At 37.7% G+C, this 13,256-nt stretch overlaps 2 protein-coding genes across 2 annotated transcripts in view; one reads left to right on the top strand and one right to left on the bottom strand.

The window, feature by feature from the left end:
• Nucleotides 1–596: 596 nt before the first annotated feature.
• WBP4 (WW domain binding protein 4) overlaps nucleotides 597–13,256 on the bottom strand; it is a 63,986-nt gene continuing 51,326 nt past the window's right edge. Inside the window, exon 10 of the mRNA XM_035003279.1 lies at nucleotides 597–1,858. Within this exon, the coding sequence (XP_034859170.1) occupies nucleotides 1,648–1,858 (211 nt within the window). The 3' untranslated portion in view covers nucleotides 597–1,647. The remainder of the gene's footprint in view (nucleotides 1,859–13,256) is intronic.
• LOC118009617 (double homeobox protein A-like) lies at nucleotides 2,033–2,585 on the top strand. The gene is given in 2 exon segments (XM_035003773.1): nucleotides 2,033–2,251; nucleotides 2,253–2,585. Coding segments are annotated over 2 exon segments (501 nt in total). The 5' UTR covers nucleotides 2,033–2,083.

The raw sequence follows: 13,256 nt of genomic DNA, 5'->3' as shown, positions 1-13,256 counted from the left end.
CTTACGGGGATTAACCTATCCCATGTGAGCTCCCTGACGCAAGGGCCCGTTAATCTGCCCTCTCCACACGCACAGCTCCCTCCCCTCCCGTGGGCAGCCTCCCTCTGCCTTTCTGACCTTCCTAAACTTTCAGGTGCAGTTCCTTCTCTGTATTTAGTTGTGGAGTCTGTTCTGCTAGTCTTTGGATTGTGCTTCTGTTTATTGACTTACAAACGTGGGATGGGGTGAGCCCAGGAGCCTCCTACTCCACCATCTTCCCAAGCTCCTGATAAGGTGTTTTTTTTTTTTTTTGCGTATTTTGTATGAGCTAAACAGGGGTAAAATAAAGCAGCACTCCATTTATGGTTTTACTACCTTCTCAATTGAGGACTGTCAAGCACCAAAATACACTGCTTAGGTAGATGACAAATGGGCTATTGAGAATCTAAAATATTTCTTTATCATCATGCTATATATTCATGAAATATCCAAATAAGTAGACTGAACAAATATAAAGACAAATCTCCAAATACTGCTTCACCAATGCTACATTGACTCTGTTGAGTATTAGAAGGAAAAAAACCCCAATATTATTTTTCATAAAGTTTTTAATAAGCTATAATTTTCTTACATGTACATTAGTAAACTTAAAAAGACAAATATTTACTACCAAACGTTAAATACTGTACAATTTATAAAAAATATAATTTTAAGATTTTGAGTAATAAAGGGAAGAAACTTACTTCAAATGGATAAAATAAAATTCTACTTTTTGAGAAATTTAACTAGAAAATAAGACATTTCCCATTTGTCTAAGAGAACACTAAAAACTTTACGGAAGCCAGAGACCATACTATTTTTTTCAAGCTTTCATCTACATAGCTTTAAATAAGCCTTAAAATTTATTTTCCAGTACATGTAAGGTTGTTAAACAGAGTACATGACTGTGGGAATGACTATGCTAGCATGAGAAGTCATGAAGAACAAAGATATATCTTATTCATCTTTATATCTTCAGCTCCTAGCATAATGCCTAACAAAGTAATAATGTTTAAAAGCAATGCTTGTTGCTGAACTGGGAAAATATACATATCTACCTTTGGTCGAATTTTCATTCCATATTAAGCGGCTACATTTGAAGTACCTGAGTAGCAGTCCTGTTCTTTGGCCCTTGACCTTAAACTGAGTACGGTAAGCTAACACACATACACTTTCTCCATCAGCCTTCTGACAGGATCCTCAGAACTGAACCATCATGGGCCTGTGAATTTTCTCTTATGTTGTCTGATTCGTAGGTCTTGGATAAGTTAATATCAGTGTGCAAAAGTAATGCATTTTCAGTGCAGGATAAGAATGTGCTTTTGAGTAAGAATGGAATAAAGGCCTTGCTTTTCCATGTTTTAAGTAACAGATACATAGCATCTTATATTATGTCACAATTAGCAATTTTTAGACACTGAACATAATACACTGTATTACAATGAAATGTGGTAGGCTTCCATTTTAGGAGCAAAAATAAGTTTCACATGAAAGAAGATTTATTTTAGATTCACATAAAATACATTTAGAATAAATCTAAATTTTTAGCATTTAAACAAACACAGAGGAACTTCAAGATGTACAGTCTCCATGCTGTCCAAAAAGCAAATACAAAAAGCTCTTTTTAAATTATTGATCATCACCTCGTTGCCTTAAATTTCTAGATTTTCCATTTTCAATTCTTCTCTTTTTAAAGACTGGGGCCACTCCATCTGCCATGACTCCAAGAGAAGTGACTGTTTTTTCTTTAAATATCACTTTGGGTTGCCCACCAATATCAGGTTCTGAAGTTGATACATATTCATTTTCAGTGCTTGGAAGTTCCAAATCTACCTCCTCACTGAAACAAAGTAAAAATAAAACCATTATTTGACAGACTGAGACAAACTTTTACATAACATCTGAGTCCAACAAAGGCCCAAGATCATCTTTCTAATGATAGTGAGAAGTTAAAAGTCATTTCATACTAGGAAATTACTTAAAGATAATCATTTTATAGGATCCTTAGACTTCAGAACTCTCTTCCAACATGGCCTAAGACAACTCTCCAAACAAGACCATAACAATGAATCAGAGACGCAGCCGCACCAAATTCACAGAAGATCAATTAAAAATCCTCATCAAGGCATTTCACCAAAATCCTTACCCAGGTTATGCTACCAAACAAAGACTCGCTTTAGAAATCAACACTGATGAGTCCAGAATCCAGATTTGGTTTCAGAATCAAAGAGCTAAGGCACCAGTGCCAGAAAAAATCAGAACCCGATGAGGACTTAGAATCAAGTCAAGACCAAGATCACTCTGAAGAGGAGATTCAAAGTAGAGAAGACAGACGGTGTCGTACCAGCTACACTTCTTCGCAATTACACACCCTCATCGAGGCATTTATGAACAACCCTTATCCTGGCATTGATACCAGAGAGCAACTTGCTAAAGAAATTGGCATTCCAGAGTCAAGAGTCCAAATTTGGTTTCAAAATCGGAGATCCAGATTCCATGTCCAGAGAAAAAGAGAACCTGATGATCAAGACTCAGAACAGAGACAAGACCAGGAACAGGATCTCTGAATGAGAGAGTTCAAGCTTTTCCAGAATCTGAGCCTGCTGGAGATGGTGAACAGAACTTCAGGAGCCAGAGGCAGATATATATGGCACCACATAGCCCTACCGACCGATCGTAGATCCAGAGTTCAGCAGATCTTGAAAATCAATGAAAATAAACTTATCAATAGCAAAAAAAAAAAAAAAAGATAATCATTTTATAATATTATTTAAGATACAGAATACTTATTTAGGTGGATACATGTCTGGAAAAGTATCATCTATTCTTTTATTCCTTCTGCACAGAGTACGTATCGTCTAAGGCAATGTTTGTGCTTATACATGACTAGCAGTACAAGTTAAGGTGGTAAGTTATTTATGGAAACCGATCTTGCCATGAACTGTGACAAGGACTCTGGGGGCTTACACAGCACATGATGAAAACCATGGGATCCCACTGTCCTATGGTAGGAGGCTCTACATGGCCTTTTGTCTAGTACTCTTTTTTTAAGAACTAGTCCTTCAAGCACCCACATGGTTAGTAAAAATAATCAGCTGACTAGTCTAGAGATTGCTACCTTATTAACATGAACCTATCATAGTACCCCACCCTCTATAGTCAGTTGGTCCCTGAAAGAGCAACTAAGTCATGCCACATCCATCAGTTCTACCCATGAGCTTTTTGACATGGCCAAGAAAGATCATTATGTTTAATTCTGTAGTGGCTAAGAGTGTAAAATCTGTGGGGAACTACATCTCCTATGTAAAGGAATTCTGCAATGACTGAGAATACAGCTGCCTTACGAAGAAAAGTAGCAAAGGGGGGGAAGCAGACAGAGAATCCTGCCAATGTTTCATTGCTCCAGTAACTCCTGAGACTCAGCCGAATTTCTGCCCTTCCCACAGCTTGGTAGGTAGAACCTTCCTGAGAACCTCTGAATTAATAACCTCTTTTTTATTTAAGGTAACTTAAGTTTCTATCACTTGAAACCAAAAGATTAGTCAGTATTTATTGTAGACTGACCATATAAACATGGGTTTATTTCTGGGTTCTCTATTCTATTCCATTGATCTATATGTCTATTTTTGTGCCAGTACCATACTGTTTTGATTACTACAGCTTTGTAGTAGGTCTTGAAATCTGGGGTTGTGCTATCTCCGGCTTTGTTCTTCTTCTTCAAGACTGCTTTGGCTATTCAGTCCATACAAATTTTAGTATTATTTGTTCGAGTTCTGTGTAAAATGCTGTTGGTATTTTGATAGGGATTACACTGTATCTGTAGTAGGTTGCTTTGGGTAGTATGGACATTTTAACAATATTATTTCTCCTAATCCATGAGCATGGAATATCTTTCCATTTGTTTGTGTTGGCTAGGACTTAACACTTAAATGCCTATTTGGTTCAATTATTTTAAAAGCACATGATAACAAATTTGCTTCCCTCTCAGAAAGACTATATAGAAAGATCTACAGCAATAGTACTGCAAGATCTTTTTATGTCCCATCCTACATATACATGAATAAAAACACAGGCTTAAAAAAGTAGGTTTATAGGCATAGTAATTACTTAAAAATAAAATTTTTTAAAAAAAAGTTATCTTAACCAACTGGTGGCTCAGTTGGTTAAGTGTCTGCCTTCAGCTCAAGTCATGATTCCTGAGTCCCTAGATCGAGCCCCGCGTCAGGCTCCCTGCTCAGCGGGGAGCCTGCTTCTCCCTCTGCCCCTCACCCTGCTCGTGCTCTCTCTCTCAAATAACAAATAAAGTCTTAAGTAAAAGGTTATCTCTAAACCTAAGGTGGGGATCGAACTCACAATCTCAAGATCAAGAGTCACATGCGTTACCAACTGAGCCAGCCAGCACACTCCTTTTTAAATGTAAAAATAGTTTGGAAATTTGCTAGGACTGCAAACAAAACAAAACAAAAACAGAGAATGTAAGTACAAAAATAACATTTCAAACTAGTTATGGGTAGTTCAAAACTAAAACAAAACTTCTGCATAATAAAACACTTGAGGAAGAACCTATCTTAGTAGATAATAATTCAATAAAAATTTCCTCAAAATCTGATGAGGGGATGCAGGAAATAGGGATTCTCCCTGGAACAGGTCTTAAGTCTGATTTGTTTTGAAAACATATGCCTCCCAAAACTTTTATTTACTGTATTAAAACTGCATGTTAAATGCAGTTTTTGTTTGCTTTTCCTACTTCCCTATTTTCTCTTAGACTGCTAACAATGGTGCTTTTCCTAAGAAGGCTAGTAGCCCCTGCAGCTGATGGGAGTATTAATTCTTGGCTTTTTATTCTTTTATTACAGGAGAGGAAACTGAGGTTTAAAGACGTTAAATAACTTGGTCAACCAAACTTATGGAAGTGGTGGAGCTTGGATTAAAATCCAGGTCTGTCTGACCTAAAATTTATATTCTTTCCCCTAGACCACTCTGCTTCCAAGTGAAAGTAAAATTTTACTAACCAAGGAGAGAAACATCTGAGGAATGAATAGTAGTAGGGTTGGTCACTGGAAAAATGAATCTATAGTCAAGAAATTTGATGTGAGATTCATGTATTTCACTTGAATCTTGATGCGTTATATTGTATTTTGATAGAGTGATCAAGCTGTAGTATTGCTTTTTTTTAAAAAAGATTTTATTTATTTATTTGACAGAGAACACAAGCAGGGGGAGTGGCAGGCAGAGGGAGAGGGAAAAGCAGGCTCCCTGCAGAGCAGGGAGTTGTTGTGGGGCTCATCCCAGGACCCTGGGACCATGACCTGAGCCAAAGGCAGACGCTAACCAACTGAGCCACCCAGGTGCCCCTGTAGTATTGTTTCTTAAGTGGGATTATAGGAAAGATAAAAAAAAGAAGTTTGTATTCAAAAGAAAAGGCAAGAGCCTGCAAGTAAACATCTTACAGAGAAATGTCTTTTCAAATAACTTCGGAACAGTTGCAAAAAATAATTACACAAGCACTTCCACAACACCATAATCATTTCCAAATTCGATTGCAAGAACTGTAAAGGTTGTAGTATCTGAACACAATGTAATAAAGGTAGAACAAACATCCCCCCCGCCATGTAGATTTAAAAATGTGAAAATAAAAGGAAACCTTTTAGAATGGAGTCAGGAGGCCGGCAGGGCAAGCTCTCACACCCTACCACTCCTCAATTCCAGACCCAAGAGGAAGAGAAGGACATTGCACATGGATACTACTTTGCTATCCCAGCAGGAGGCTTTCCTCCACCCACAGAACAATCCAGCCAATGAGAGACACATCTCAGCCAATGAAAAGCCACTATACTTCCAGTTCCCAGTTTACTCCAATGGACTTTTTTGTTTATAATAGCCTTCCCAATATCCCACTTTCCTCTATAAAAGGGCATTCCTCTCCTTCCTTCTGTGGACTTGCCAATGGTTTTGTCCTATTTGTCCTAGACTGCAATTTATTCCTGAATAAATCCATTTTTTTGCTGATAAAATAACGGACAGTTTTATTTTTAAGATTAACACAACTTGGTGATCAGAAATGGGATCCAGTGAAGACCGTCAGCAACTCTGAGGCTGGTGAGATGATGGTTACCTACAGAGCCAAGTGGATTTGCTGCTTACTCACCAACGCTGGGATTTGAAGGTAAGTTTTTCTCTGGATTTTGAGTGCCATGCTTTGTGTTCAAGCTCCCCAGGCTTCATTTGGGATCTGTTTTAGGGCCTTGAGTTTTTCTTGTTTGTGTTTAAGTCTCTTGAGGTTACTTGTTTGGCCTTCGGTCTCTTTTTTTTTTTTTTTTTTAAGATTTTATTTATTTATTTGACAGACACAGTGAGAGAGGGAACACAAGCAGGGGGAATGGGAGAGGGAGGAGCAGGCCTCCCGCCAAGCAGGGAGCCTGATGCGGGGCTCAATCCCAGGACCCCAGGATTATGACCTGAGCCGAAGGCAGACGCTTAACGACTGAGCCACCCAGGTGCCCCAGGTCTGACTCTTTTTAGGACTTGGACTGTTCCTGATAAAATTGTACTGGTCTTAGGCCCAACTCCTGTCTGGACCCAGACTCTGCCTACTGAAACTGTTGTAACCTTCAGTCTGACTCCTTTTTGGAACCAGACTGTTCCTGTTGAAATTGTGCTGTTTAGAAATTTTCTCTGCTCTAGGGAAAAGTCTCTATGAAATGGGAACTCAGTCATCAAAATGCTTGAAGGTGCCCCCCCATCCCCCGCCATTTCCTCTCCATCTTTCTGGGATTCTGGCTTGTTTTATGTTTAAAATCTATGGTCCCTATGCATCCACATTTATAACTAAATGGATCAACTTAGCCAAAAGTAATTCTGAACTTCAATGGCATTATGGGGAACTTTTAAATTCCCAAACTCGTCTTACTCAAATTTAAATTAGAAGGCTATAACCGGGGGCGCCTGGGTGGCTCAGTCGTTAAGCATCTGCCTTCAGCTCAGGTCATGATCCCAGGGTCCTGGGATCAAGCCCCACATCAGGCTCCCTGCTGGGCAGGAAGCCTGCTTCTTCCTCTCCCACTACCCTTGCTTGTGTTCCCTCTCTCGCTGTGTCTCCGTCAAAAAATGAATAAAATCTTAAAAAAAAAAAAAAAAAAAGGCTATGACTGGTAGAAAAACAAAGCACAGTGGACCAGGATGCCTATTTTTTATTAGAAAAAATTATTTTTTATTTTATTTTTTATTTTTTTTTAAAGATTTTATTTATTTGAGAGAGAATGAGATAGAGAGCGCATGAGGGGGGAGGGTCAGAGGGAGAAGCAGACTCCCTGCTGAGCAAGGAGCCCGATGCCGGACTCGATCCTGGGACTCCAGGATCATGACCTGAGCTGAAGGCAGTCGCTTAACCAACTGAGCCACCTAGGCGCCCAGAAAAAAAATTTTTTTAAAAATTTTATTTATTTGACAGAGAGAGATACAGCGAGAGAGAGAACACAGCAGGGGGAGTGGAAGAGTGGAAGAGGGAGAAGCAAACTTGCTGCTGAGCAGGAAGCCAGATGTGGGCTCGATCCCAGGACCCTGGTATCATGACCTGAGCCGAAGGCAGATGCTTAACAACTGAGCCACCCAGGTGCCCAGAAAAAAATTTTTAATTTTAATTCCAATATAGTTAACATATAGTGTTATATTAGTTTCAGGTGCACAATATAGTGATTCAACAGTTCTATACATTACACAGTGCTCATCATGATATGTGTACTCTTAGTCCCCTTTACCTATTTCACACATTCCTCCTTTTTCCCATCTCCCTTCTGGTAACCATTAGTTTGCTCTCTATAGTTCAGAGGCTGTTTTTTTGGTTTGTCTCTTTTGTTCCTTGTTTATTTCTTAAATTCCACACGAGTGAAATCATATGGTATGTTGTCCCTTCTCTTATTTCACTTAGCATTAAACCCTGTAGATATACCCACACTGCTGTAAACAGCAAGATTTTATTTTTTATGGCTAATATTCCATTGTATGTATATACAACCTTTATCCATTCATCTCTTGATGGGACACTTGGGACTGCTTCCATGGTTTGGCTATTATAAATAATGCTGCAATAAACATAGGGGTGCATATATCTTTTTGAACTAGTGTTTTTATATTTTTTGGTATATATCCAGTAGTGGATATGGTAGTTCTATTTTAAATTTTTTGATGAAATCTCCATACTGTATTCCATAGTGGCTGAACCAGTTTGCATTCCCACCAACAGCACAAGGGGGGGGGGGGGTTGTTCCTTTTTCTCCACATCCTCACCAACACTTGCTGTTTGTGTTTTAGTTTTTAGCCATTCTGACAGGTGTGAGATACCTCATTGTGGGTTTTGATTTGCAATTCCCTGATGATAAGTGATGTTGAGCATCTTTTCACGTGTCTGTCTGTTGGCCATCTGTACGTCTTCTTTGGAGAAATGTCTGTTTGTCATGTCTTCTGTCCATTTTCTAACTGGAATATTTGTGTTGAGTTGTGTAAGTTCTTTGTATATTTGGATACTAACCCTTCATCAGATACGTCATTTGCAAACATCATCTCCCATTCAGTATGCTTTTAATTTTCTTGGTTGTTTCCTTTGCTGTGCACAAACTTTTTATTTTGGCGTAGTTCCATTAGTTATTTTTTATTTGGTTTCATTTGCCTCAGGAGACATTACTAGATATTACTAGATAAAAATATTACTAGACCTGATGTCAGGGAAATTACTGCTTGTGCTCTCTTCAAGGATTTTTATGGTTTCAGGTTTCACATTTAGGTCTTTAATTCTGAGTTTAATTTTTGTGTATGGTATAAAAAAGCAGTCCAGTATCATTCTTTTATATGTAGCTGTCCAGTTTTCCCACCACCATTTGTTTAAGAGACTTTTTCCCATTGCACTTTTTTGTCTCCTTTCTTGGAAGATTAATTAACCATATAATCATTGATTTATTTCTGGGTTCTCTTCTATTGATCTGTGTGTCTATATTTGTGCCAGTACCATGCTGTTTTGATTATTACAGCTTTGCAGTATATCTTGAGACCTGTGCTTGTGATACCTCTAGTTTTGTTCTTTTTCAACACTGCTTTGGCTATTTGAGGTCTTTAGTGGTTCCATACATATTTCAGTATTATTCTAGTTTTGTGAAAAATGGTGTTGGTATTTCGATAGGGATTGTATCGTACCTGTAGATTCTTTCATTGTATGGACATTTTAACAGTATTTGTTCTTCAAATCCATGAGAATGCATTATCTTTCCATTTGTGTCGTCTTCAGTTTCGTCAGTGTTTCACAGTTTACAGAATTTAGGTCTTTCACCTCCTGGGTTAAGTTTATTGCTAAGTTTTTACTATTTCTGATGCAACTGTTTTTCCCCCCCTTAATTTCTCTTTCTGCTACTTCACTATTAGGGTATAGAAATGCAATGGACTTCTGGAAAAAAATATTTTTTTTGAAGTAGGCTCCACACCTAACATGGAGCTTGAATTCATGACCCTGAGATCAAGAGTCACATGCTCCACCAACTGAGCCAGTCAGGGGCCCTGGATTTCTGTATACTGATTTTGTATCCTGCGACCTTACTGAATCCATTGATCAGTTCTAGTACTATTTTGGCGGTGTCTTTAGGATTTTCTATATATAGTATCAAGCCATCTTTAAATGATTTACTTCTTCCTTACCAATTTGGATCTTTTTGTTTTTGTTGTCTGATTGCTGTGGCTAGGACTTCAAATACTATGTTGATTAAAAGTGGACAACCTTGTTATGTTCCTGATCTTCAGTTTTTCACCTAAGTACAATGTTTGCTGTGGGTTTTTCATATATGGCTTTTATCATGTTGAAGTAGGTTTCCTCTAAACCTACTTTGTTGAGGGTTTTTATCATGAATGAATGTTGTACTTTGTCAAATGCTTTTCTTACATCTATTGAAATGATCAGATGTTTTTCATCCTTTCCCTTGTTGCTGTGATGTGCCACGTTGACTGATTTGGGAATACTGAACCACCCTTGCATCCCTGGAATAAATCCCACTTGTTGTGAATAGTTTTTTTTTTAATGTATTGTTGGATTCAGTTTGCTAATATTTTGTTGAGGATTTTTACATTTATGTTCATCAGAGATATTGGCCTGTAGTTCTTTTTTTCTGTAGTGTCTTTATCTGGTTTTGGAATCAGGGAAATCCTGGCCTCATAGAATGAATACAGAACCTTTCCTTCATCTTCTGATATTTTGTATAGTTTAAGAATAGGTATTAATTCTTTTTCTTTTTTAAGATGTATTTGACAGAGAGGAAGCAGCAGACTCCCTGCTGAGCAGGGAGCCCGATGCAGGACTCAATCCCAGGACCCTGAGATCATGACCGGAGCTGAAGGTGGATGCTCACCCTACGTATTAATTCTTTAAATATTTGATAGAATTCACCCATGAAGCCATCTGGTCCTGGACTTTTGTTTGTGGGGAGTATTTTGATTATTGATTCAATTTCATTCCTTGTAATCAGTCTGTTTAAAATTTTCGATTTCTTTCTGATAGTTTTGGGAGGTTAAATGTTTCTAGAAATATGTGTGTTTCTTTTAGGATGTCCAATTTGCTGGCATATAATTTTTCATAATATTCTCTTATAATACTTTATATTTCTGTGGTGTCGGTTATTTCTCCTCTTTGCTGATTTTTTTTTTTTTTTGACAAGTCTGGGTCAGCGTTTATTAATTTTGTTATCTTTTCAAAGAACTAGCTCTGGGTGTCATTAGTCTGCTCTACTGTATTTTTAGTTACTATTTCATTTATTTCTGCTCTAATACTTATAATTTCTTCCTTTGTCGTTTGGGTTTTGTTTGTTCTTCTTTTTCTAGCTCCTTTAAGTATAAGGTTAGGTTGTTTGAGATTTTTCTTGCTTCTTAAGGTAGGCCATAAACTTCCCTCTTAGAACAGCTTTTGTGGCATCTAAAAAATTTCAGACTAAAATCTGATTTCACTTATTTCCATTTAAGTTTTTATGTCCTCTTTGATTTCTTGGTTGACCCATTGTTTAGTAGCATGTTATTTAGCCTCCAGGTATGTCCTCTTTGCAGATTTTTTAAATTTTAAAAAAATTTTAAAAAGATTTTATTTGAGACAGAGTGCGCACGAGTGGGGGAGAGGGACAGAGGGAGAGAAGCAGACTCCCTGCTGAGCAGGGAGCTTGACATGGGGCTCAATCCCAGGACCTCGAGATCGTGACCTGAGCTGAAGGCAGATGCTTAACCAACTGAGCCACCCAGGAGCCCTGTCTTTCCAGATTTTTCTTGTGGATGCACAGTGTTGTGTTCAAAAAAGATGAATGGTATGCCTTTGATTTTTTTCAATTTGTTGAGACTTGTTTTGTGGCCCAGTATGTTTTGAAGATCTTTGTGTACTCGAAAAGAGTGTATATTTTGCTGTTTTAGGATGGAATGTTCTGAATGTTATGTGAGATCCATTTGGTCCAATGTGTCATTCAAAGCCACGGTCCTTGTTGATATTTTGTTTGGATGATCCATCAATGTGAGTGGGATGTTAAAGTCCTCTACTATTATTGCATTACTATTAATCAGTTCCTATATATTATTAACTGTTTTATATATTTGGATGCTCTTATGTTGGGTGCATAAATATTTACAACTGTTATATCTTCTTATTGGATTATCCCCTTGTCCTTTGTCTCGTTACAGTCTTTGTTTTAAAGCCTATTTTGTCTTAAAAAACAGTGTAGTTTGTCTAATGTAAGTATTGCCACCTGGGCTTTCTTTTGACATCCATTTGCATGACAGATGTTTCTCTATCCCCTTATGTTCATTTAGAAGGTGTTTTTAGGTCTGAAATGAGTCTCTTGTAGGCAGCATATAGATGGGTCTTGCTTTTTATCCATTCTGACATTCTAGGTCTTTCGATTGGAGCGTTTAGTCTATTTGCATTCAAAGTAACTACCGATAGGTATTTTGTTACTTGTTTTATGGTTACTTTTATAGTTCTTCTCTGTTCCTTTCTTCTCTTTCTCTCTTTGATTAGTTGGCCTAAGTGGTATACTTGGGTTCCTTTCTCTTTACTCTTTGCATATCTATTACTGGTTTTTGAATTGTGGTTACCATTAGGTTTGCAAATAGCATCTTCAGCATATAGCAGTTTATATGAAGTTGATGGTCACTTAAGTTTGAACCCATTCTTTACCCTTCTCCACACTCCCACATTTGAGGTATATGGTTTCATAATTTACATCCTTTTATTTTGTGAATCCCTTGACTGATTTTATAGATATACTTACTTATACTGCTTTTGTGTTTCCTACTTTTCTTACTCCTACTTATGGTCTGTCTTTACACTCAGGGTCCCCTTTAACATTTCTTGTAGGGCTAGTTTAGTGGTCATGAATTCCTTTAACTTTTGTTTGTCTAGCAAACTCTTTATCTCTGGGATGCCTATTTTAAATAGTACTTTGAGGCTTCCAGACTTTTTCAGGATTCTGAGTTTGCCTTTTTGCAAAATGCTATTTCTGAATGAACTGAGGCAAACAATTAAAAGACATCAAAATGGTTTCTGAGGCCTTTTTCTCCCTCCCTTCATCTGCACTCATCTTGTACTCAGGCCCCATCTCTGGCACCATTTTTGTCTATTCTCTCTGCTGAACTTGCCTTTTCCTACTAATTTCTCTGCTGCTCCCTCCTCTTCTGAACCTATTAAAACCTGCTTCTTTAAAGTTAAGTTTTCTGAGAATCTAAATAAAACTCAAGTTCCTTATGTTCCCTGGACTAAGGCTGAATTGTGAGCTATAGTTATAGTTTTCCTCAAGTGACTGAAGACCCCCAATAAGTTGGCTGAAGATTTAACATAGTTATTCCAACTTACCACCTTGGTTTCTCAGATTTACAGCCATTATTCCATGTGCTGTTGGTAAGAACCAGGCCAAACACTGCATGAAACTAGCTAGAGAACATCCTGAAAAACAAACCTCTAACCTTTGGTAAGATGACAGAACACTTGCTGGAAATCTCCACCGAGCAATTTCAGTAGCTTTTCCTAAAGCCTGTTGTCTGAAACAAAATTCAGGTTTGCACACAAAAGCTTGATGAACCTGTTCATGACGATTATGATTGACTCCAAATTGTCTTTAAAGAAAATTCTGATCTTTAGATGCTGAATCCACCCAGGTAGCATTTAACTCTATGTTTATTAATGTTTCAAACTGGGAATTTCTCCTTTAGTTAAAAAGACCAGGATGAGA

The sequence above is a fragment of the Mirounga leonina genome, unplaced genomic scaffold (genome assembly GCF_011800145.1).
Source record: "Mirounga leonina isolate KUSES-001 unplaced genomic scaffold, KU_Mleo_1.0 Mir_127, whole genome shotgun sequence".
NCBI lineage: Eukaryota > Metazoa > Chordata > Mammalia > Carnivora > Phocidae > Mirounga > Mirounga leonina.
The sequence above is the reverse complement of the archived record's forward strand: the minus strand, read 5'-3'. Positions and strand labels throughout refer to the sequence as shown.